This window comes from Episyrphus balteatus, chromosome 4 (assembly GCF_945859705.1).
Source record: "Episyrphus balteatus chromosome 4, idEpiBalt1.1, whole genome shotgun sequence".
Lineage (NCBI taxonomy): Eukaryota > Metazoa > Arthropoda > Insecta > Diptera > Syrphidae > Episyrphus > Episyrphus balteatus.
Genome location: NC_079137.1, coordinates 18,356,294 through 18,383,052, shown reverse-complemented (window position 1 = coordinate 18,383,052; position 26,759 = coordinate 18,356,294). Strand labels below are relative to the sequence as shown.

The 26,759-nt window shown below is 33.9% G+C and overlaps 1 protein-coding gene across 2 annotated transcripts; it reads right to left on the bottom strand.

Annotated features, from left to right (window-relative positions):
• Window positions 1–1,780: 1,780 nt before the first annotated feature.
• Window positions 1,781–23,835, bottom strand: LOC129920201 (histone-lysine N-methyltransferase PR-Set7). 2 transcript variants are annotated; one of them, XM_056001450.1, is made up of 6 exons: window positions 22,757–23,835; window positions 5,622–6,732; window positions 5,378–5,561; window positions 5,106–5,303; window positions 4,848–5,038; window positions 1,781–4,782 (listed from the first exon to the last, which is right to left on the bottom strand). In XM_056001450.1, exons 1-6 carry the CDS (start codon window positions 22,764–22,766, stop codon window positions 4,572–4,574), a joined length of 1,905 nt encoding a protein of 634 aa, XP_055857425.1. In that variant the 5' UTR covers window positions 22,767–23,835; the 3' UTR covers window positions 1,781–4,571. The 2 variants fall into 2 exon arrangements, with proteins under 2 accessions (XP_055857425.1, XP_055857424.1); XM_056001449.1 differs by having other exon boundaries at window positions 5,103–5,303; window positions 22,757–22,888.
• Between the last annotated feature and the right edge of the window lie 2,924 nt (window positions 23,836–26,759).

Below are 26,759 nucleotides of genomic sequence, written 5' to 3'. Positions count from 1 at the left end.
ACTTAGATATCTACCACAAGAAAAGATATCGGAAAGATTTTAACAGCAGAAAACAAGTTCTTATAGACACTGCATTAAACTATGTGCAAATAAATTACCTCACATTCTAGACCAGTGCCAATCCGGTTTTCAGAGGGCAAAAGTTGAAAAAATTATTAGCCTCCTATCGAAAAAAGTAAAAAGCAAATGTTGTAGATCGTAAAAGTGTCTACAACTTTTACTTTAACCATTATTTCATATAACCTCAAAATATTGAAAAAAAATGCAAAAATACGATTTTTTTATTTTTTATTTTTATCTTTTACAAAAATAGTTGGATTTTAACAAAACTTGGTCAAAAATTACTTTGTTATATTTTCTACCTACCTAACCTATATTTTCTATGTATTTAAAATTTTTTTTGAGCAAAAACTTAATTTTTGGATTTTTGACGAATTTAATTTGAAAAAATAGCCTATTTTTCAAACAAAAAAGTTAAAAAATTTTTGATTTTTGAAAAGTTTGGAATGTAATTGTTTATATTAAAACCAATTATTTAAGATTGTGTGGAAAAACTACACTTTTGTTTTATAAAATGTTGGAAAAAATTGAAAAAAAAAAAAATGATTTTTAAGATCAATTTTTCGTAAATGACAGTAATATTGGCGAGAAATAATTTTCCATAGTAACTAAATTATACTTTTCTTATGGCCTTTAACCTTCTCAATTTAAATCTAGCATTAGAATAGCTCTCACGTGATGAAAAGTTTTTGAGATATTGAATTTTTGATGTCCAAAACACTATTTTTGTGATGTTGCATGTTAATATCTCTAAAACGTGATGTGATAGATTTGTTTTTTTTTTTTACTTTGGATTCGAGCTCAGCGCACAAAAAACCATTTGAAAAATATATTTTGATTTCTATAAAAAAAACTTTTTGACTAGTGAAATTGCACAAGGCATTCGATTTTTTCTGCCCTGTTCGATTTCACTAGTCAAAAATTATTTTTCACTTTTCAAAAATCAAAAATTTTTTCGTTAACTTTTTTGTTTGAAAAATAGGCTATTTTTTCAAATTAAATTCGTCAAAAATCCAAAAATTAAGTTTTTGCTAAAAAAATAAATACATAGAAAATATAACAAAGTAATTTTTGACCAAGTTTTGTTAAAATCCAACCATTTTTGTAAAAGATAAAAATAAAAATAAAAAAATCGTATTTTTGCATTTTTTTTCAATATTTTGAGGTTATATGAAATAATGGTTAAAGTAAAAGTTGTCAAAAAAAATCTTACAATTAAAGCAATTTTATTGGAAAGTTGACTGGAAAGTTAGGCAAGAAAATTCTACCTTAATCGATTTACTCGTCTACCTAAATTTCCGTTCAGAAAATGGCATTCAATAAGTATCTAGTCTCTAATATTTCCTGAACGTGCCAAAAACAAAACAAAGAAAAAAAACTGATTATTGCTTTCATTATTGATTCGTATGCAAAGTAAATAATTCATCTTTTTTAACCCCAACATAAGCATGGTCGCTTTAAGACGCTCTTCCTTCCTTCACTCTCCACGATCATGATTGTGAATTTAAGTTTTACATTTTTTACAATATCTTAGAATTATGTTTAAGATTAAAGTTCTTATCACTCAGAAGAAAAACTGTCAGAAAAAGTGGAATGACTTTTTTTCGCGTACAATGTACATAATTTTGATTTAGCTAATGACCAAAAAGGAATTAATTATATCACGTTTAAAACGACTTGCCGCGAATAAACCGAGATGACATAATGATTAAAACATATATTAATTTGTTTAAACTGTCTTTATTTGTTAATAATATCCAAGCCAAATTTGGTTTTGTTGCAAAAAAAATGTAATTAACATATCTCGTCTGTTTAATATTATCATTTTTCTATACCATTTTTGTCTAACACTTTAAATAAAATTATAACAAGGTATGTATGTAATATATCCACATATTATATTTCCTTGTTTATACGTAAAACTAATATCTGATATTATCAAGCAGTGCTTTGATTATAACATGTTGATTTTTCACTTAAATATTAACGATTCTTTATATTATCTCATATAAATTAACAAAATGTTTTATATAGTGTGCTTAATTTGAATCAGTGTTTACTTAAACAAAAATATGTGAGATAATTTTGAAATAATAAGAAAGGACAGTATATGTGTGAACAATGAAAATCTTACAATTTAGATTAACTAGAATAAATTAAAAGAAAAATTATTATTATTTATATAAATGTTAAATTGGTGGGGATCTCACATTTAAATTAATTCAATAAAAAAATTTAAATGAAATATCTTTAATCTATTCGTATGTATGTTGAATAATAAAACAAAATTAAAAACATTTGAAGGGCCCAGAGGAAAAACGGCACATATCCACCTTTTTTTCAAAAATAAACTAATGACGTCTTGTAGTATTTACTGAGTACTATTTGATCTTACTTTTAGAAAACAAATTTAAGCCTTGCTAAAGAAATAAATAAATGATGTGCCAGTTGTACTGAGTTGGAGAAAATAATTTTAAATTGCGTTTTTCTCGGAATGAGTTGGAATGGACTTGTGCTGGTTTTTCCCTAGACCCTTCATTTTTTATTAATTGTGATATTTTTTTTTAATTTAAGTTATAAAATTACAGCTTTTATCACAAAAGTCTTATTTTGATTTAGAATCTCGCTAGTGTGTTTATTTTCCACACATTGGCTCATATGCAAAAAGAATGAGTTTAAGCTCTATCTCACTTTTCAGTACATTATATACATTATCTCAAGAAAGTGATGTAGATCTCAAGAAAATGTACTGCAAAGTGAGATAAGAGATTATTGTCACCTATTAAATTTGCATTTGGAATCGTCGGGATTATGTTCATTCTGGGGTGGAATCGGCTATTGTGATTTCTGATCAGTGATAATCATAAAAGACGTACTTATAGTGCAAGGCCCCACCATGTATCACCTTTTCCTCATCTAAAATATTTGCAAGGAAAACTAAATCTAGAACAGTAGTAATAACGCAAGATCCCTTTCAACGGAATCCCGAGTTACAAATTTTTCCTCAAAGCCAACTGCAATTCATATTAAAATTTTGTCATTCACTGTTTCCCAAATACAAAATAAATACAAAAAAAAGCTTAAACAACCGAAAACACTTGTGTTGTTTTTTTACTTCTAAAAGCCTACTACGCAGATTGCACTCAAGCTCCCATAAATCCGATAGTGAATAAGTTGCTCAGATAAACGAAAGGACAAACCATACAATATTTTTTGGGGTCCTGTTCCAAAATATATTTGGAAATTGATTTGATTAAAACTATTGGAAGAATTTTTAGGGCCTTTATGTTCGCTATTTTAAACAACGAAAACTGGACGTAAGTTCATTGGTGGCTGTAATTTCATAGTTCAATACTTTAAAAACGCAGTTTTACGATATTTTAATAACATTTATGGACCTCAAATCAAACACCACAGATGTACTTTATGCAGAAGGATGCAGGGGTTTGTAAAGTACTGCAGTACTACTCCGGTGAAATATATATAGATATAGTCAGATAAGGAAGAGCTCTCGTCCGTTAAATGTACAAACACATATGTGATATACACATATGTATATCATCGAAAAAATCTTTTTTACGAAAGAGATTTTATTCGCATACGGTTTTTTTTAAATTAATTTCTGATGACAAAAATTTAAGGTAAGTATTAGCACCTTACTGGGACAATATGATGAGTTATTTTCGAATTTTATTCAAAAATATGAACTGAGATATTTAAATTACCCTAGCCATTTGTGTCGTGATACAGAGATATTTTATTTAGTTTCCAAATTCCAAAAGCATGTTAAGACTTTCGTGATAATTTAAGCACTTTTATAATTATTACTTTAAACAATAATTATGTATGTCGCTACTCAATAAATATTTTTTTAGTTTTATATTAATAATATTTACATTTGAAAAAAGTAAAATATTACTTCTAATCCGGCAGCCAAGAGAGAATCTTCTTTCGTCATCTCTTATTTTAAGAAGTTCAATTGCAGATATGGTACAAGACTTCCCACGTCATATATTTAACGAAATAACAGGCAAAACTTTACCATTTTCATGAATATATCTTATTCAAAAAGATTCTTGCAACAAAATTCCCTTAAGGTGACGTTCGAAATTCATCAGTAGCTATTTAAAGAAACCGCTCAGATTTTTTTCTTAAAGAGTATGATATTCTCTCGCGATATCTTTCAACATAATCTCGTCTACTTCCGATAAAATATTTTGAACTACGCTCATTTTATATAGGTGTAAGTATTTAATGTGCGATGTCAAAAATGGTTAATATGTATTATGTATGTATTTTTAATCTAACTACAAACTAATAAAAAAGCTACTGAATCGATTTTTATGTTAGTTTTAGTGTGAATGTGTATAATGATTTAATATCTCAAAGCGATTCTTAAAAAAAAAAACAAAAAATCAAAACAATTTAAGCTTTGCTTATTTAAAAAAAAAAACTTAAGCTATATTAAATATTTATGTGTGTTTTGTCAGTTTAACATACTATTGACCCAACTAAAAAGCCAACCATGGATGATGTAGAAGTGCCTCTTTTGACCGATCTCCATAATCGTAGGTTAATTCTTCACCGGGTTCAATGTCATCCTTGGCAATAAGTACAAGATGTGGTCGATTTTTAACGACAACAACTTTTGTTATAAGGTTGCCATTCCGTGAATGGTTAACAAGACGACCGAGTTTGCCCGATTCAGCTGTTGCATCAATGCTTCAAAGTGATGAAGATAAGAATTAAATAAGATTCATGCAAGAAAAATAAACAAATTTCCTTACCAATACTGTTGATTTTTATGCTTAAAGTAATACATATAACAACCAGCGTTTTCGTCTAAAGCGTATTTTCTTTCACGTACATTTGCCTCGGTCATGTCAATCAAGTCACCAATATACTCCACAACAAATTCGCCTCTCTGGAAAGGCCTATCGGCGCAGATACCCCTTCCTTTGCCTTCAAAATTTTCGATCTACGGATAGAAGAATAAATAATTATTATTCTGATTGCTTGTAACGAAGTATTCGAGTCCTAACCACCTTAAGGCCGTCAGCACGTTCTTCTAATATGGCCTTTTCTAAGCTTTTCATCATCTCCTCTTTGACAGCGGTCTTTGTTTTTCGAACACTTCGCCGTACCGGGAAGAACTCTGTTAATTCGCGATTTCCTACGGGGTTTGCATTTGCCGCCTGCAGCTTGATTTTAGAATTGCTTGTGAGTGCAACGTTTTGTTTTTTCTATTTTTGGAAATAATATAAAGAAATGAAAATAATTAGACAGGTCAAAATGTGATACAAAATTGCTTTCATACTTTATAATTGTTGTTATTTGTATTTTGTTCGGCAGTAGGATTTTTAGCTGAGTTTAGGATTGATTTGTTGTGAGAATTGTATTCAAGTTGTGACTGCACAGCGTCAACTGCTGAGGAGTCCTCATTCATAGGTGGTTGACCCGAAGGTAGTACGCACTTATTCTCATGCTCTTGTTGATTCAGTCTTTGAAATTGAAATCAAAATCAATAAAACAAAATTAATATTTAAGTTTAAAAAACTCACCTTCTTCTAGATTTAGGATGACGCCTCTGTGCACTATGTTGGTATGGCGGTAGAGAAGATGTTGTTGCGCTTATTAATGTCTTCTTAGAAGGTGAAACACCAGTATTTGGCAACACTGCCACTCCAGATCGGCTGACGCAGCAGCTCTTAATAGGGGATGGGCAAACAATACGATGTGGTGTAGCAGGCTTCCGCCGACGACTAGGGCTTATTTCTGTTTTGTTATCAATAAACACAACTCCACTGTCGCAGGAGCTGCTATCTATGTTTAAAAGATAACAATTACTGTTTGAACTACTGCTATTCGAAGAGGCAAACGTAGATGCGGTTGATTCGAGAGAATTTTCACGTTTTGGTGAAGTGTTTAAGGATACAATTTTATTGAACTGGCCATTCAGGCAGGTTGGGTAGTTGGAATTCGCCATTGAGGCTGCTGTCATTGGAGGTGAAGAGAACACCGGCTCTACTTCCAATGTTTTTTTAATTTTTATTGATGACGCCTGATTTGGCGATTTGTCGACGTTTAAACTTAACACTGGTTCCTGCAGAAAAATATTCTGAGAACCGTTTATTGGCGAAGAGCGCAAGCGATGATGGTAACTGTTAACCTGTGGTGGAGGTGTCTGCGGCTTTTGTACATCGTACTTGCCAAAAATTTCGTTGCATGTGTCCTCTTCGGATAGGTCAAAAGAAAGAGCCGCTATTAGTTGATGGTCATCTTGTTGTGAATTATGCTGAATGACAGCGCCCTCGGTGTTATTAGGAATGTCATAAAGTTCACCTTTGGAGTTAGATTTAAAGTAGTTTTTAATGTGATTTTGTGATCTGTTCTTTGAGTGGTTGCCAGCCTCGAGGCATTCACGCATATAGACTGTAGCGGCAGCGGCTGCTGTACGTTTTTCTCGCGAAAAACAACGCGGCGATATAGCAGCAACTGGAGCATGTTTCATTGAAGAAACGACGGCTTTCAGGTTTTTCTCTATGGAAGTATCAATTTTGCAGTCTTTTCGCTTAGGACTTGCACAGTGTGGATCGTCAATAAGGCTGGTTACTTGGACACCATTTGCAAGCAGAGCAGCTTCAATTTTTGTTGTGGGACGTCCTCGGCGTCCTATAATTTAAAAAAATATATTGAATGTATGGTATTATATTTGATATAGAAACGAAATTTTTTATATGTGATAACTTTGACACATTCACTTCATATAGCTAGGTCGAGAGCCCAATGCAAATTTTGGGAATTCATGTAAAACCAAATTGTGAGTACTCATTTTCATTGCCTTGTGTGTCCTGATAACGAATTAAAAGCATTATACACTTTGCGTCACTTGAATAGAAACAACAATTTTTCTTTAGAAAATACCGATTGGCGCTTCGGTGAGGTAACTTAGTAGATTTTTGGTTTTGCATTTTCAAAGAGGAACTTTTAATAAACAATGTTGTAAAAACAAAAAACCCAAAACAGAAACCGTATGGCTACTAGTTGCGTTTTTTCGCATTACTTCACAAAAAACAGTGTTTTTTTGCGTCACTTGAATAGAAACAAGCTCTTAAATTAGATAAAAATGATGAAAAATCATGAACAACACTAATTTTAGTAAAGCAGTCTTAAACTTTGACATTATTTGCACATTATAACCAATTATGGGCTACGAGCTACCATTAGGCATCACAGAAAATGCATAAATAGCAGCTAGCATTAGAAATGCACTTGCACTATGCAAAATCGCGAAAGATATTGAAAAAATTGCCAAATTTGTATGAGAATATTTTTGAAAAATCGTAAACTAGTGATTGAATAAAAAAATAAGACAGGTGAGACCCAAATCAAGAGCAGAGAAAAAAATAATTTAAAAACTAGCAGCAATTTCCTTCACCTTGCCGCTAAAATCGGTCAAAAACGTGGTGTTAGTGCGATGGTAATGTGTTGGTTTGTTCCATCATGGAAGTTATAAAAGGTGCACAACATTTAAAAAGCCTCAAAATGCAAAATAACAACATTTTAAGTTCTACTAAGATTACAAAAAAGTTAACTATTTTATAGTTGCATTCGAACTGAAAAGAAGTGAGGTAAAGAGTGGTTTTTTAAAGGAAAACATACCAACTCAGGTGGACCACGTTAATATTAGTCCTATTTCATTGGTTTATGAAAGAATAACTTTTATCGCATCGCCAATAAAGGGCAATAAAATGTGTTATAGTAATACGCTTTGTTTTTATGATGTGCAATAGGAAAATTGAAGCTTCACGCTTCGAAAAAAGATGCAAACTTTTACAAAGAAATAATGGAAGTAGCTCTTGGGAAGTTTAGGAACGTGGAAAAACAACCCTCTTAGATATTGCACAAGGAGAGTTCCAGAAAAAAACAATGCAATAGAAACAAAACAGATGCATTCCGGATGAAAACGAAAGTTTATTTCACTTATTCAAACCTTAAATTGTAGAAAATGTCATTTTGTTAATTTGTAAGAAGTTACCAAACACTATAGTCACTTTCTCCAATTAGGTCCACGATTGTGTACAGTACAAGTGCATTTTCAATGTTTAATTCTATTTATGCATTTTCTGTGATGCCTAATGGTAGCTCGTAGCCCATAATTGGTTATAATGTGCAAATAATGTCAAAGTTTAAGACTGCTTTACTAAAATTAGTGTTGTTCATGATTTTTCATCATTTTTATCTAATTTAAGAGCTTGTTTCTATTCAAGTGACGCAAAAAAAACACTGTTTTTTGTGAAGTAATGCGAAAAAACGCAACTAGTAGCCATACGGTTTCTGTTTTGGGTTTTTTGTTTTTACGCATTGTTTATTAAAAGTTCCTCTTTGAAAATGCAAAACCAAAAATCTACTAAGTTACCTCACCGAAGCGCCAATCGGTATTTTCTAAAGAAAAATTGTTGTTTCTATTCAAGTGACGCGAAGTGTATAGTTTGGTTATGGGGTTTAAACAACGCTAGTGAGTGGGCGAAATTCATACTATTTTACATTATAAATATGAGAATCGTTGCCTGAAAGCCTGAAGCCTCAATCTTTCACGAGAGTTTTACATCGCTTTTAGAAGTAGCCCTTTCTTTCGATTTTCGAATGAAACCTTTTAAAAAAAACATACTTTAAACTAATATTGTGCTTCCCCTATCTATACTTAATTTTTGTTTTTTTACAATTCTTCAACTTATACATATAGCTCAGGCAAATTAGTCAAAATATGGGCACGAAATCGCATTTTTCGTGGGATAAAATATTTTTTATATTTAAAATAAAAAATAATATGCTGCCAAATTATTTATTTAATAAGATAGTTTATGTATCCCATGTGCAACCATATCAGTTAAGAAACAGAGGTGATTTTAGACTACCATTTTTGTCAACTAGCAGATTTCAGAATATATTGTTTCATAAAGGTTTTAAATTATTTAATAATCTGCCAAATGAATTAAAAGTACAATACAATGTGATAATATTTAAAAAAATGTCAATCTCATATGTAAAATCTAATTATTGTTAATTAGTATTTTTGTTAGCCTGGCAAAAATCCTCGATCGAACCCTCCAAGTGGGTGCCGGGCGGACAATGAAAACCACAGTTTATGCTTTGTACGATATCAAAGCGGTGGCAGCTAAGGTTAGGTTGGATCGCTGAGTGGTTCTTACTTCTTAATAGTACAATCCTCAGAAATTCAACTTCACCATAGATTCGGGGTCCCTAATTTCAGTGGTGGTGTGAGCTTTTTGAAACCGTGCCGAAGAATGCAAGACTGGGGGGTAAACCAGTCACTTACGGATGCCTGGCAAGGTCCGAAATAGACTAGCCTTACCCCGGTACACGGCTCTGCCGGGGCTGACCTTTTCTTTCCGTTTCTACTCGTGGGACCTTCTATGAACTCTTTAAACAAAAAAACAAAACAAACAAACAAACAAAACAAAAAAAACATGGCGGGAAGCAGGACTTGCCGGCCACTTGCTCTAAAATAGCAAGTGATGCCAACGTCTACTACTTGCAGGACGGAGTCAAATCCTAATGCTAGTAGTGCAAACAATCTTCCGGGAACGGCGCCTCTGCTGCCACCGGTTCGCGATGAGGGAGTGAAAAACAACCAAACCGTAAACCTAGGTGGCGGAATGTCTCTCCTGGAAAGAAACAAACTTCCGGAGTTGCCAACTCTGCTGCCACCGGCTAGCGGCGAGGTAGTCAAGAACGACCAAACCGCCAACCAAGGTGACGGAACGTCTCTCCCGGAAGGAAGTATGAAAATGTGTGAAAAGGGGACGGTGTCGCTGCTGCCACCGGTCTGTATCACAGGCCAAGGTGACGGGGCACCCAAACCAGGAAACAACAATGTCCAAGGGGGGGGAGGCAGGGATGCTATTAGCAACTCTCTCTCTACCTCCAATGCCCGTAATACCAGTGAGACGGGGAAGAATATCGTGGCGGGAGGGGTTAGTGATACTAAAACCGCTGGCCACGATAAGTCATCCTCGAATCCAGCTGCTCCTTCCCTTGGTGGAGCTGCAGTTCTGAACAAGAACTCCAGCTCGGCCAAGGAAGGGGGCAAAACGAGATCCAGACCCGCTAATGAGCGTCGCCGAGCGATGAAGATCATCGAACTCGATGCTGAAAAAGCCCCGGGGGAGAGAAGTCGTTCTGAACTCGGCAAGCTCAAGTGGGCGAGGAAAGTGATGGAGAGGATCAGCAAAGACACTACGTCTAAGCGTGAAAGGTCCTTTGAGGAAGAAAATCCTCAACCCAAAAAAGCAAGGGTGTTGGATGGCGTACCACCGACACTTCGAATTGGGAATACCTTTAGTGACGTGGTCAAAGAAAAGGTTACTGTTGCGGTCATCGACAGAGGCAATTTAGATGGAAACATCTCGCCTGATCATTGGGCGGACGTCAGGGCTCACCTCGGGTTCAGGTTTATCCCTGTTCTCGAGGCGAACCCAGGCCCCCTTCCAAAGGTAAGCGACGGAGGATGGCACCAAAATAGGGTCAAACTCATCGTTTGCGATGATCAGAGATCGTTACATCTCTATAAGCTTGCTGTGGGTGATTTGGGTGAGATCTGGCCAGGTGCTAAGCTGGAGGTTGTGCCAAGGGAGGAAATCCCCTGCAGGCCAAGAGCTCGTATTCTGGTCCCGGCCTTACACACGTCACCAGAGATGGTTCTCCGACTGATTCAATTCAGTAACCCTTCGATGCCCACTCACGACTGGAAAGTCCCAATCATCGAAAAAGAGCCGGTGGGGCGCTATCGTTCTGCTCTTGTTATTATTAACAAAGAATCACTGGATCCTCTGGCTGCAACCGGGGGAGTTATCCAGTATCTATTTGATAGCCTTGCGCTAAAAATTTACAAAAAAGATGAGGAGATGGCAAGGCTTGCAGGCCATACGGCGGAGTCTGAAATGGAGGAATTGGGCATATGGAATTCAGCAATGGAAGTGGATGCATCATGCAGCTCTTCCTTCCAGATCAGTCGTCATCTTCGACAGTTCCCGAAGAGGGAACAAAACAAACCCCAGTGTCAGTAAATGACACGAACCAAAACCCAGCGTCCGAAAAGGACGCGAAAACAATATCTTCCGTATTGGAAGATGATGAGATGGCTGGAAGTTTGTCCGATATGGACACTGGCAGCGTTGCGCAGGAGGATCTTCTATCTGAGGATGAGTTATTAAACTCTACCTCAGAAACGGAAGACCTAAATGCCACAGTGGTGGAGGTTGATCGTACTGGTTGTAGCCATGCTGCAGGTAGTACAGATTAATCTCCAACACTCCATAAAGGCTTCGGCCGCCCTTCTTCTCCGACTAAGCAAGTCCGGAGAGGATATAGTCCTGATCCAGGAACCTTGGATTGTAAAATCCTTGGTGAGAGGCCTCGGGACGAAAGATTATTCTCTGCTGTATGTGACGGATAAAGGTGAGCCTAGATCCTGCATACTAGCAAAGAAAACACTAACAGTATTTTTACTACCTAATTACAGCGATCGTGATATCACAACCGCTACACTGCAGACCTCCAAAGGAACATATTGTATTACGTCTGCTTTTTTTTTTTTTTTTTTTAATTGAATTTATTAGTTTCAATGAAACTCTTAAAAAATAATTTACAATAAAATTATAACAAATTATTATATAATATTAATTTTAGACGTGTTTTTATGACATTTAAATTACTCAAATTTTTTATTTCATTAGGAAGAAGATTAAAAAGTTGCAGGCCTTTGTAAAAAATGTTGTTTTGAGTATGACTTCTTCTATAGAGCGGTAGTCGAAAATCACCAATGTTCCGAAGGGCGTACCTGTCATTAGTAACATATTGTACATTATTCTGTAAATAGACTGGATAAAGATTTAATTTTATTTTAAAAATCATAATTAAAACGTTAAATTTTAGTCGCTGAGTAACATTTAGCCACTTTAGGGATTGTAACATATCTACTATTGCAGTTAATCTATCACACTTTAAAACAACTCTCATCGCTCGGTTTTGAAGCACTTGTAATTTATTCTGGTTTTGAATGGAAGACATATATATGATGGAAGAGCAATAATTGAAATGAGGAAATATAGTAGTGTTATATATGGTTACGGCACAGTTTTTTGATATATATTTTCTTATCCTTGAAAGGAATCCAATTTTTTGTGAGATTTTTGAACACAATTTCGAAGTATGAAAGTCAAATTTTAATTTATTGTCAATATACACACCTAAATATTTCATTTCATTTACACACTCAATGATTTCATTGTTTATTTGAATGTTCACTCCTGAATTACCATTTATGCACATGCATTTTGTCTTTCGAATATTCACCATTAGTTTGTTTATACACAGCCAATTATAAATTGCATTAAGTTCTTGTTGAAGAATAATTTCACATTCGTCACTATTTTTACCACTTGTGTATATTAAGGTATCATCAGCAAATAAACATATTTTACAACTTGTCAAGGAGTTTCCAATATCGTTTATGTACAGCAAAAAGAGCAAAACACCCAGAACTGATCCTTGTGGGACACCAATGGGGATCAGCTTGGAGCTGGAATAAGTGCCATTTACTTTTACTCTTTGCATCCTGCCTGACAAGTAGCTCTTGAACCAGTTTAGCTCGTTATCCCGTATTCCATATTTATAAAGCTTTTTAATTAATATTTCTCGGTCTATTGTTTCGAACGCTCGTTTGAAATCTAAGAAAACAGCCAAAGTTGTATTACCCTTTTCCATTTTCTTTTTCCACTCATTTATAACGAAACTAATAGACGTTTCACACGAATGGGCTCGTCTAAAACCGGACTGTTCAACGCATATAATTGTCCTTTCTTCAATAAAAGATGTAAGTTGTTTACAGACTATGACTTCCAGTATTTTTTCATATGTAGGTAACATATTTATTGGCCTCCAATCTTCAGGACTATTAGCGTTTTTAACTTTGTCTACCGGCACAATGTCAGCAACTTTCCAACTTTCAGGAAACGACCCTTCATTTAGCGATGAGTTTATTATTTTTAGGAGTGGAGGAAAAATGATTTCTTTGCATTCGAGGATCATTTTACAGTTTAAACCATAGCTATCATTTTTTGCGTTTACTGATTTCACCGTCGCTTCAAGTATTTGCTCATCAATTTGCTCAAACTTAAATGCATCATCATACAAGGCAAAATTGTCAGTGTACTGAACACTTGGAATATTACTGTTTATTTCTAAAACACTTTCAATAAAAAAATTATTTAAACCATTCGCAATATCGATATTACTTTTCAAAATAGTCCCATTTATTTCTATACTATCAGTCAGATGTGTTTCAGTTACTAAGATAAAGTCAAGGTTGTTTTTAGCAACAATATCCTCAATTAATGTAAAATTTCCCGTTAACCCTTGTACATTCAAAAATAACCCATTAAAAAATGAAATTGAATTTTCGGGAGATTGTTCTTTTAATTGCTAATAAAAGGTACGACTCCTCTTCGCCTCGAGCTTTTTTAAGTAAACTGGACAATTATAGTCTAAAGTTTTGTGGGTAACGTCTAGATTCAAATTTAATCTATCATTTGCCAACTTGCAATTCACGCATTCAAGTTTTTCTGATTCTACACAATTTCGAGAGTCATGCTCACCACTGCACTTTCTACAAACCGATTTATTTGTACATTCTTTTGATTCATGATTGAAACCTAAACAATTAAAGCATCTTTTTACTTTTAAATCTTCATAAATGTTGCACCGATCCCAACCAATGTTTACTTTCCCTACGCCCATGGCTTCTTGGAAGCTTTTAGAATCCAATTCCACCACTGCGTTGCAATATTCAATGTTTTTGCCATTCTTCTTTTTATTTACTTTCATCACTTTGACGCATTTGATTTCACCTTCACTCAATGTTTTGTTTTGTGCTTTAAGCCTTTTCTCAACTTCTTCTTCACTCATTTCATCACTCAGACCGGTAATAAATAATTTGGGTTTTTTTAGTATTGGTACTTTAACATCATATGTATTACCAAGTTCTTTTTCAACAGCTAATTTTACTTTGTCTCTTTCTCCCTCACTATCACACATGATTTCAACTACACCATTGTTTCTTGCAGCTATATTACTAATTATTAAGTTAGAAGGGTCAACATGACTTTTCAAATCTTCCTTTGTTTTTTTACCACTTTGCTTTTCTTTAGGTTTAACAATAACGGGTGGACATTTTTGCAATTGACTTGCATATGTTCCCGTTTTCTCTTCACTTTGTTGTTGACATTCACCACTATTTAGTGTATTTAACTTTTCAATTATTTCGTTTACCAATTTTTCTTGTTTCACGGCACTCTCTTTATTTGCATTTACTGACTGTAAAATATCTTCAAGTGATTTTTGGATTGCACTTTTTTTATCTAAGCAGTCGTCACAGATAAAAGCAATATTTTTATGTGATCTTACAGCATTTAAATCATATTCAGGCAAGCCAGTACACTTGTCATGAAATAAAGCTTCACAAAATCCACTACATTTTACTTTCATTTTTGTTTTTCCCGTGAATTTGTCACCGCACTTCTTACAGTTTTCTTCCATAATTTTTGCGAATTTTTATTTATCGAATTTAAAAGTTTTTCCGGACAGATTCAAAAACACGTCTATCTCGCTCGCTATCTCTCTCTCTCTCTTACCTAGGCCATGATTGTGGGCCGCCTCCGGGGGAGACACTTGGGCGAATGATCGCAGCAGCAGCTAGCCAAAAAGTAGATCTCCTCATTGGCAGTGATGCTAATGCTCATCACACAGTGTGGGGGAGTACTGACGTAAATGAAAGAGGTGAGTCACTTTTTGATTTTATTCTAAGTACTAGTCTCCTTATTTGTAATATTGGTAATGAACCTACCTTTGTCACAAAGAACCGACAAGAGGTATTGGACATTACCCTTATATCACAAACAATTCACAAGATAAGGAATTGGGCTGTATCTAATGATCACTCATTCTCAGATCATAGGTATATCCAATTTAGTCTCGAAGATGAATGCACAAAACCCACCGGTTTTCGTAATTATAGGAAAACGGATTGGGTGAAATATAGGGAAACTTTTACTACCTGCTACGATAATCAGGACAATATTTTCCCTTCTAATACAGATGATCTTGACTTAAAAGTCAACGATCTTACCAAAGCTCTAAACAACTCTATGGCTAACTCTTGTCCCCTTACCAAAATAAGAGGAAAGAAAAAACCGCACTGGTGGAACAAAGAGCTAGAACCGCTCAGGAAAGACTGTAGAAAGGCTTTCAATAGGGCTAAACAAACAAGGAACCCATTAGACTGGGACCTGTATAAAGTTTCTCTAAAAAGTTACAAGAAACAACTACGGAAAAGTAAAAGATCCTCCTGGAGGAACTTCTGTAGTAAAATTGAGGATTCCTCTGAGGCATCTAGACTTAGAAAAATCCTTTCAACTAATCCAACCATGCCGAGCTCCCTAAAAGACTCAAATGGCGATTGGACTAGCTCCTATGAGGAATCGCTAAACTTGCTACTAGACACTCATTTCCCTGGTAGCTCGAACTCAATAAGTGACATTGGTCACCGACCCAACCAATTTTATCAAATTAGCAAAGATCTTATTTCCAAGGATAGACTAATATGGGCAATAAATAGCTTCCATCCATACAAATCACCTGGGCCAGATGGTATCATACCCGCTGAATTACAACACGTCTCAGATATCATACTACGACAGTTGGAAATTATAATGATAAGCTGCATAAGCTTCTAGTATATTCCAAAGGCCTGGAGAGAAGCAAAGGTGGTTTTTATAATAAAGGCGGGAAAATGCTCTCATGTCACTCCAAAAGATTTAAGACCTATTAGTCTATCATCCTTTCTGCTTAAAACTCTAGAAAGAATGATAGATATCCATCTAAGACAGGAAATTGAACCATGTCTGATCTCTAAGGCACAACATGCCTACACTAAAGGGAAATCGGTGGAAACTGCTCTCCATTCTCTGGTAAGCACCATTGAATACTCTCTACACTACAAAGAGTACACTCTTGTCGCCTTTTTAGACATAGAGGGTGCTTTCAATAATGTCAGGAACTCAGCATTCATGAATGCTCTTGACAATCTCAAAATAGAAGACCCGCTTAAAAACATGATAGAAATCATGCTTAGTAGCAGGATTATCAGTTCAGAGTTGGGAAACTTCAAAACCCGTAGAGCAGCCAACAGAGGGACCCCTCAAGGAGGGGTCTTATCGCCTCTCCTATGGAACTTAGTAGTCAACGAACTGCTGCTAAACCTAGAGGGAGAAGGTTTTAAGGTTATCGCCTACGCGGATGATGTGGCAATTGCCGTATCGGGCAAATACCCACAGACACTTGCAGAACTTCTACAAACAGCTTTAAACAAGCTAATTCACTGGGCTAGAGGATGTGGATTGGATATTAATCCCCACAAAACGGAACTTGTCCTCTTCACGAGGAAATACAAGATTCCAGACTTCAAACTCCCTACAATTAAAGAGGTAACACTTACTCTATCCGATCAAGCTAAATATCTAGGACTCATTTTTGATAAAAAACTGACCTGGAAGCTCAATATTGAAGAAAGAGTTAAAAAAGCCAATGTGGCACTCTTTTCATGCAAAAAAGACATTGGTGGCAAATGGGGATTTTCTCCTAACATTGCACACTGGCTGTACACATCGGTCATAAGACCAATACTTACATATGGGATGGTAGTTTGGTGGACCGCACTGGACAAAACGATAAACTTAAACAAGCTTATCAAAGTCCAAAGGTCAGCAAGTATGTGCATAAGCGGTGCGCTGAGGTCAACCCCTTCTGACGCCCTAGACATACATACTTCTAAATCTCACACCCCTAGACATCTTCAGCAAACAAGTAGCAGCTAGCTCAGCTACTCGTCTAAAAGCAACCTCTCAGTGGACCAGTAATCATATTAGCCACACAAACATTCTAAACAACTTCGGATTCCTTCCGGATCGTCTAGACCAGGCATGTCAAACTTGCGGCCCGCGGGCCGCATGCGGCCCACATCGTATATTTGTGCGGCCCAAGCTTAATTTAGGTACAACTTGCATTTTCAATTTTTACATTTAATTTTAGTTATAAAATAAAATTTAAATGTCTCTAATGAACACGAACAAACCGGGGAATCCAATAAAATTGTTTTGAATTTCTCCATTTCAACACGATGTTAACTGCAGAGATTTTAACTTTTTGCTATTTATGTCGCAATGGAGAATTTCCAGCTTATATGAGTTCTTGATGGGTGAAAAGGTAAACAAACATTTTTTGTATTGAAAACAAGCTTTTTTTTGCTGTATTTAGTATTGGAGTGCAGTTTGACCAATGGGAAAGCAGTGAAAAAGTTCCATACGATTTGTTTCATCCTAAGTGAATTTTCGGGAATAAGCTCTGAATTTGTTTATTTGTACAAAATATTTAAGTCGACTTCCAAGCAACCGAAAATTAGATTTCCAGTCGACTTGCAGTCGCTACTTTTTTCTTAAATGAACACCAATGCAAATATTTTCGCTACTTTGTCCCGAAAAATCCATCCTTTTTTAATCTCTTTTTGAGACGGGTTTATAAATATAGAATCGGTACGTAATCATTTGCAAATGGAGCTAATCGAAATCCAGTGTGGCTCCGTTTAAAAATATAAATTCGATGAAGCTGGGATACCTGAATTTTACAAGTATCTAACAAGCAGATTTGAGAACACTCGAAAATTGGCATATGAAATCATTTGTATGTTTGGAAGCACTTCATCGATGCGAGCAGCAGTTTTCACTTATGAATCGAAATGAGTCACCTGTTAAATCCAGAATAACAGATCTACGCCTTGGGTCTGTTTTAAAAGTAATAACTTCTAAAAAATTTTCATCACAAGTAGAGAAGATGGTACAGAAAAGAGATGCCAAGTGTCAGGCAGAAAACATTAATATTACTACAAACTACATATTGTTCTTGTTCTTTTATAAAAATAAATCTGTTTCGTAAAAATTCTAATATCTTTTTTTTTGCGGCCCATAGAAATTTAGATCCTGCTATATTGGCCCGTGAATGCCATTGAGTTTGACAAGCCTGGTCTAGACTATACCACACCTCAACTGGTGTTCGATAATAATTTCCAGAACTCCATTCCCTCCAGAACTGAATGGGAGAACCTTAGTACTCTGGATAATGACTCTTTACACTTCTATACTGATGGTTCAAAAACAAACGAAGGTGTAGGAAGTGGCATATTTTCGGAAAAACTGAATCTCAGTCTCTTCTTCCGCTTACCAGACCAATGTAGCGTGTTCCAAGCAGAAATTCTGGCGATTAAGGAGGTTCTCTCTTGGCTCAGAGAAAACGTAATATCCAACACGGATATTCGGATCTTCTCGGACAGTCAAGCAGCCATTAAATCTCTTGCCTCTGTCTCTACAAACTCAATCACGGTCCTCGACTGTCAAACATCTCTAAGGGAGATGTCTGAGCAGTTTAACATTCACCTCGTATGGGTGCCGGGACATAGAGACATCCCAGGCAACTGCAGGGCAGACGAACTTGCCAAACTAGGAACAATTACTCCTCTTCAACCAGAAAGGAACAATATAGGAACACCTATCGCTACATGCAAACTTATGCTAAAGCAGGACGCTTTAAAGAAAACCAACCTCAGATGGACTCAAAGTAATATTTGCCTAGCTACTAAACAAATATGGCCTTGTATAGACTTAAAACGTTCAAAGGGTTTGTTAAATTTAAACAGAATGCATATTAGCTCCACCATAGGTGTCCTTTAGACACTGTCTAATAGGTAGACACGCAAAAAGAATGGGCGTGTTCTCTAACGATTTCTGCAGAAGTTGCATGGATGAAGAAGAAGAGGAAACTGTTCAACATCTTCTGAGAGAGCAGGCTCTCTAATAGAAGAAAACTCCATCTAGTTTTTGGGCACGCTGAATCCGAATTTCAAGTCCGTTTGGCCCGGTCACCCTCCAGTTTTGAGCTGTGACTGCATTTTGTTTGGATTTTTATGACTTTTTTGGAGTTTTTTGCATTTTTCTCAAAACTGAAGGGTGTTCGGGCAAAACGGGGCCCAAAAACATATAGAAAGATATGTCTGGTTCCTGGTACATGATACTTTTTTTTTTGTGTGCCGGGGATAAAAGCGACATTTCGCGACAGTGCCAGCACACCAAAAAAAAAGTTGTATGTACCAGGAACAAGACCCATCTTTCTATATGTTTTTGGACCCGCTGAATCCGAATTTCAAGTCCGTTTTGCCCGGTCACACTCCAGTTTTGAGAAAAATGTAAAAAAGACCCCAAAAAAGGCAAAAAACTTCCTTTTTTTGAGTCAAACGGACTTGAAATTCGGATTCAGCGTCCTCGAAAACATATAGAAAGATAGGTCTGGTTCCTGGTACATGACACTTTTTTTATTTTGTGTGCCGGTGTAATTATTTGTTGATTTAGAAAAAAGGAGGTGCATATGTGTCGAAAGCTGTGAACATAAAATCTAAATTATAATCTAAAACTCAAAATTAATAAAAATGTGGAACGGGCCGCAAAGTTATTCGTTGTGGGCCGCAAGTTTGACATGCTTGGTTTAGGGTTTAGTTTAGGGATTTGGGTTTAGTTAGCTTAAAATTATATTCGTTTCTTTATAGCAGCTCTAGTTTTTGAAACCTTTAAATTTTCATATTGGGAAGCATGTTCACACTAGTTTTAAATTATTTGTTATTAAAATTTTAAGAAAAACCTATATCAAACTAACCGTATTTGGAGTCAGTTAGCATAAAAATCTCATCCATTGGGTAATTCCATGGAAATTTGGACACAAATTTTGAACAAGTTATAGACTTTTTTACTTTTTCCAATAGTAAATTACTATTTACAATGCAAGCATAGATTCTTTGTTATATTCCTTTATGGCTAGAAATTAAATTCAAGGAGTATAAATAATCTTAAAGCATTTTTAAAGCATAAGCTTGTCAACTACAGAAGAATTTCATATGAATGTGACGGAAAAAAGAAACCACAGAAAACAAGATAAATCTAATAGTGACGATGACAATATCCCCTTCTGATTGCTAAAATATATATTCATTGAAGCAGGTTTTGTTACACAATATATGAAAATGCATTTATTCTTTATGCTTGCAACAATAAATCGCAAGTAACATGAGTTACCAAATTAATGTAACGTGAGTTACTTAACCCTTTGTTTTCCGGTGGTTATAATAAGAAACCACCTTTTAAACTAAAAAATTACCTAGCTCAGAAGTTAACTGATATAATGATATTTACTAGTGCAATGGATATATTTTTTTCTGGAGCGACATTCAAGAAATATTTAAAGTTTTTTCAAAGTTTTTTTATTTTTTTGAGAAAAAAATTACTCCGGGCAACAAAGGGTTAAATATTTTTAAATGCTTGGTTTTGTCACTAATTTTAAAAGCTTGCAATTTTTTTATGTATGGAATCTTCATTAAAAACAAATTAAGATTCTAAATTTTACAGAAAAAACATACTGTCGGACTCTTAAAACTCGTGTATCCGATTTTTGTAACGTGAGTTACCAACAGACTTTTATTTTTCCCAAGCAAATGCTTAAAATAAAGAAAATTTCCAATACATAAATAGATTATTGTTCGTAAAAATTTAATATAAATTAATACGAAAATATTGTTCATGAATTTAGCATAACTATTACTTTCATAATTGTGCTCTTAATTATGAAAGTGGACTAAGTCACTCTTAAAAATGGCATCAAATCTAGCCTAAAAATAATTATTATTGAAGGGGTGAAGTTTCTTTGAAAGCGAAATCGCAGTAAATAAACTTCTTTATTGCTCCTCTAGTGATTTCATAAAAGAATTATAATTAAAACGTTATAAGAAAATTATTATGTAAGTTTTTCTTCAAACAATGCAAAAAGTGACTTAGTCCACTTTCATAATCATGGGCACAATTATGAAAGTAATAGTTATGCTAAATTCATGAACAATATTATCGTATTAATTTATATTAAATTTTTACGAAAAATAATCTATTTATGTATTGGAAATTTTTGTAAATGTAACGTGAGTTACCATGGAATTGCCCCCATTTCTTTCTAGGAGCTCTATTTTTTTTTTATATTTTATTTTTTCACATTTTCGGGTAATTTTATAGGGTGCTTTCATAAATGCATGGTTGCGCAAGTCTGACGAATGCAAAGCTTTCATTAATGCAAATGACAAATGTCAGGTGTTCATAAATGTAAAACGCAAATATTTGCAGCGCAAATGTGCAAATGAAAAAATTCCCATGCGCAATGAATTTAAACTTACTATTTTTTTAGTTTTTCTTATGACAAGCTTTCTTAAAGTTTTAATGGAAAAATGTATTTAGAATGAATAGTTTTCCCGTTCAGCAAAAAGAAAATAAAAAAAACATCAGTAAACGATTAGGTACATTTATTAACAACTAATAATAATTTGTTGAAGAGTCAAAAGACGAATATTTTGTTTATCCTAAGCAATCATTTGTTGTTGTTGACAGTGCAAAATTTTACTGAGTTACCAATAAAACACGGCTAATATGCATTCAAACTAAACTACTGACATTTTTTTTTATTAATAAAGCCTGGTACGCAGATCCGAGCTAAATTTTAGCTCCCATACAAACTATCGATAAGATGCTCAGCTAAATTTTGGATCGTCTAAATTCTTACGATAATTTGTATGGAAGCTAAATACCCCGTTTGTATGGCGATTTGAATCCGAATTGAATCAGGATTTAGGTCTATATATACCTGAATCGAATTGAATCCGGATTTGTCGATCCGATCCGACTGGGGGAGCTGAATCGAATCGAAAATATGCATATATACCAAACGAATTGAATACTCGAGATATAATTTATGGTGGAAATTGTGTGTGATTGTCTTCTTATTTGAAAATTTTACTGTATGTATGTATTATGATATCTAGTTTTACTTGCACTTTGTTTTTGGTTAGATTTTTCTATTTTACTGCAAATATATTTAAAAGAAAAATTGTGTTTTCGATTCTATTTCAATTCGATTCCTCGATCTGGTACTTCCATATACCTGGATCGAAATTTCGATTCAGTTTCAATTCGATCTTTAAATCGGTCATACAAACGGGGTAAAAATTTAAGAAGCTTGATCTGCGTACCAAGCCTAAGTACTAAATTGGAGCAAGAAAATCCTAAAATGAAGCCGATCCCTAAATAGTGCCTACTGCCTAACCACTTTTCCAATAATGTTTTCTTTCTTTACTTTTTTTTCTCTCTACAATATTGCCTTCTCTTTTTTACTGAGCATATCGTAATGTGTGTGAAAGAGTCCCATTCTGTTTATTCTTCTATGGGAAATTATTCCCGCCACATGCTTCCACTACAAGAAGAACTGGCTAATTTAATTCCATTTTCTCGTACATACATAAAGATATATGTAATAGTTAATAGAAAATTAGAATTGCATATATTAATTATAATTGATGTGCAAAATATGAATATTTCAACTCAAGCAAACCGATGAATGTAAAATTTACTAACAATTAAAACAAAATTTAATTAAAATTACATAAATTTTTCACTTAAAAAATTAGGACAAAAAAAAAACTTACCGCGAACCATTTTCTTTATTTTGTTCTTTATTGTTCTTCAAATTGAAAAAAAAAATGAAAACAAAAAGCGGCTGTACGGCGATTTGATTTTTATTTCGTCGTACAGGATGGCACAACTCCTCTCAACTAAACGATTCCGTTTTCATTTTAATAATAATTTTTTGTCACTAAATTTATTTTATTCTAAATTTTTTCTTGGATTTTCCTCAAACAGCAGCCAGCAATCACTTTTTTTCTTGGTTGGTGGAATGGTGTTATAGGTTTGGATTCGAAGAGCAGCCGAATGTTTTATTTCTTGACTGCTTTAGCAACTCGTACATATAAAAGGTTCCTTCCAACTTCCACTGTGCAAGAAGAACCAAATGCTCAAATGCAAGAAAATTCATTTATTTCTTCATCGCAATGTTTAGTAGCGATCTCTTTTATTCTCATTGTATGATGATAGAGCTGAACTACTTGTCCGCTGTAAAAAAGCGACACAGCTATAAATTTGTTTTTGCTTCCCTTTTTGTTTTTTTTTTAAACTGTTTTCTTTTTTATTTTATTGGACACTACACTTTTTACCTTGAAACAAAAAATAGTATCACTATCACTGAATTTTCAGAAATGACTCTTCTAATCGAAATCAATGTTTTTGTTTCACAACTTTTGCTCTACTTTTTATTTACTAATAGGATGTTCTGATAAAAAATGTTTACACATCACATTATTGAATATATATAAAGGAATCTTTATCTTTTGGATGCAAATGGTCTGATGGCTGTGCTGAACAAAATATGAACAATGAAGTTAGGTAGACAAACTCAGATCTGCGACGTCTAAAATAAATTCGGCAATTTTTTTTTTTGCAGTGGAATTAATATAGCCCGCAAAACAATCTTCGTTTCCTGATTGAAGCGCCGGGGTTGGTTTCTGGAAATCTATGTAAGACACAAAATATTACTTTATGCCAACTTAATTTAACACTATTGTTGAGTTTTATGTTTATTATTACAATCTATATACTATATTCCATCTATTCATCTATTTTAACGATATCGACGTTCAACAAATTTTTTTGTCAACTATGAAACTCCATCTTGAATTGTACAAAATTTTTGTTCGAACTGTACGCTGTTGGAAGACATGTGAGTTCATCCTTCCACGGCCTATTGACACTTGGCATCACGGCACCTGGTGGATAGCGACGAAAACCCGAAAGTTATATAGATTATTTTCAATGTAATTTCCATAAGAAAAAAATAAAAAAGACCTCGAAAAACATTTATTTTACGAATTAATTTTATATGTAAGAGTATCAATGTTATGATTGTAAAATGATAATAATATGTGTTTATATCTAAATCATGCTTAAAATACATCAAAAAGAATAATAATACCTGTGTAAAGGCTTAACTACATTCACCACTTTTTGAAAAAGTACAAAAGTGAAAATATTTTTTTTCTCGCTAGCGGGATTTTTTTGTAAAAAAGAGTTTACAAATTGATTTTTGGACGGAAAAATAAGCATTCTGCATCATTTATTTTAATTTTCTAGCCCGAAAAACCATACAAAAATGCGTTTGAAAAATTTCACTTTTGTACTTTTTCACTTTTTGAGGCAATGTAGTTAAGTCTTAATTTGTATTAAAAAGTGCAAGCGAATCGCCTGAAAACAACACAAAATACTATAAAAAATATAGAAATTATTAAATTATTCTTTTATTTGTTTTAATTTTTCACAAATAATAGTAGGTAAGCATTTTTTTTTTATTTTCAACAATTTTGAAAGAAAATTAAAAAAAAAAAATAGTTTCTATATTTTTTGTAGTAGGAAATTAGTAATTTAAATCGCATTTTTCGCGGGACAAAATTTTTTTCATGGAATGTGTTCGGGTGGTTGTCCTTATCATAAAAGTCAATTTGTTGGCATAATTGGAGGTTGGGAACAGCCGCCATCTTGGAAAAGAGATTGGTATCGTTTTTATTGAATAGCTCCATTGTTATTCATTTTAACAAAAAATGACAAAGGTAAGACTTATTAACAATAAAATTATCTAAGAAATGATATACAAAACAATTCCGTGAGTTGATTAAATAAAATTTTATAGTTGGTCAAAGTGCGGGTTTGTATCGCAAGGTTGGGACAAAATGACATTTTTTCATATATCTGACGAACTTTTGATTTGTTTGGATAATTCTTCATGAATGAATTGTTGTACTTATAATTACCTATAAAATGAGCCCACAATCGTTATTGTCACCATCGTTTTGTAGAAGTAATCTAACTCCGAATCTCTCCATGTACTAGTCAAAAGTAAGAAAAAAGCTGTTTTTTTGCTAGTAGGTCGAGAAAATTTTGGGAGTAGAGGTATAACCAAAATATAAGTACGCAGTTTTGCAGCCATACGCGTGTTAATGTCGATTTCGAAGGTCTGACAACTCTAATTTTGTGCTTTATACGGTTTTTGGGGGGTTAAATAACGTAAGTTTTCCAGTTAATGTGAATGGGCTAAATTTATACAATTTTTGATGCTCTATTATTTTTCCTAAATCTGAACACCCCAATCTTGATAATGTGACCAATAGAACTATATATAAGCCGTTTATACGATTATGTTTTAGAAGCTTTTTTTGTTTAGATTTTTGTTTGTTTATTTGAATTGAAAAGCCTGATATGGTTAGTTAAAAAAGCTTATATCGTGAGTTCTATTAACCCCATAGCCGAGATTGAGGTGTCCAGATTTAGGAAAAATAATAGAGCATCAGCTTGTATATTTATAATTTCAAATAGTATACATTTAGCCCATTCACATTAACTGGAAAACTTACGTTATTTAACCCCCCAAAAACCGTATAAAGCACAAAATTAGAGTTGTCAGACCTTCGAAATCGACATTAACACGCGTATGGCTGCAAAACTGCGTACTTATATTTTGGTTATACCTCTACTCCCAAAATTTTCTCGACCTACTAGCAAAAAAACAGCTTTTTTCTTACTTTTGACTAGTACATGGAGAGATTCGGAGTTAGATTACTTCTACAATACGATGGTGACAATAACGATTGTGGGCTCATTTTATAGGTAATTATAAGTACAACAATTCATTCATGAAGAATTATCCAAACAAATCAAAAGTTCGTCAGATATATGAAAAAATGTCATTTTGTCCCAACCTTGCGATACAAACCCGCACTTTGACCAACTATAAAATTTTATTTAATCAACTCACGGAATTGTTTTGTATATCATTTCTTAGATAATTTTATTGTTAATAAGTCTTACCTTTGTCATTTTTTGTTAAAATGAATAACAATGGAGCTATTCAATAAAAACGATACCAATCTCTTTTCCAAGATGGCGGCTGTTCCCAACCTCCAATTATGCCAACAAATTGACTTTTATGATAAGGACAACCACCCGAACACATTTCATGAAAAAAATTTTGTCCCGCGAAAAATGCGATTTCATGCCCATATTTTGACTAATTTCCCTGAGCTAGTTGTTTTCCTGCGATTTGCTTCCTTTTTTGGAGACAAATTAAATAGGAGTTAATTATTCTTTTTGATATATTTTAAACCTGATTTAGATATAAACACATATTATTATCATTTTACAATCATAAAATTGATACTCGTTTATATAAAATTAATTCGTAAAATAAATAGGGGTATTCACGATCCGGTGTAACAAAAAGGTGTAAAAATGCAAAATTTTGTTTTCTACTACTACAACTACAATAGACAAATTTTGCACCATTGTATTTTATTTTTGCAATAGGTTTGGGGTATAGCAAAAGTGTAAAAGTGTAAAAAAATTTTAGTCTGTATATTTGGTTGTTTTATTTTAAAAAAATATTACACTTTTGCACTTTTACACCCCGCCTCCACAGGAGATATTTTTTCAATTTATACATGTACCTATTGCTTGCTTTGTTTTTTTTTTGACTTCTAAAAAAAAAACAACCTTTTTTTTATAAAAATCAATTATAATATCTGTTAAATAAATTCAAAAATTATATAC

Excerpts from the sequence above, each read along its gene's own strand:
- LOC129920201 (XM_056001449.1), bottom strand. Across the intron at positions 5,039-5,102 it reads GTGCTGACGGCCTTAAGGTG|ATCGAAAATTTTGAAGGCAA; the intron begins GTTAGGACTCGA and ends TTCTATCCGTAG. Across the intron at positions 4,783-4,847 it reads CATAAAAATCAACAGTATTG|CATTGATGCAACAGCTGAAT; the intron begins GTAAGGAAATTT and ends ATCACTTTGAAG.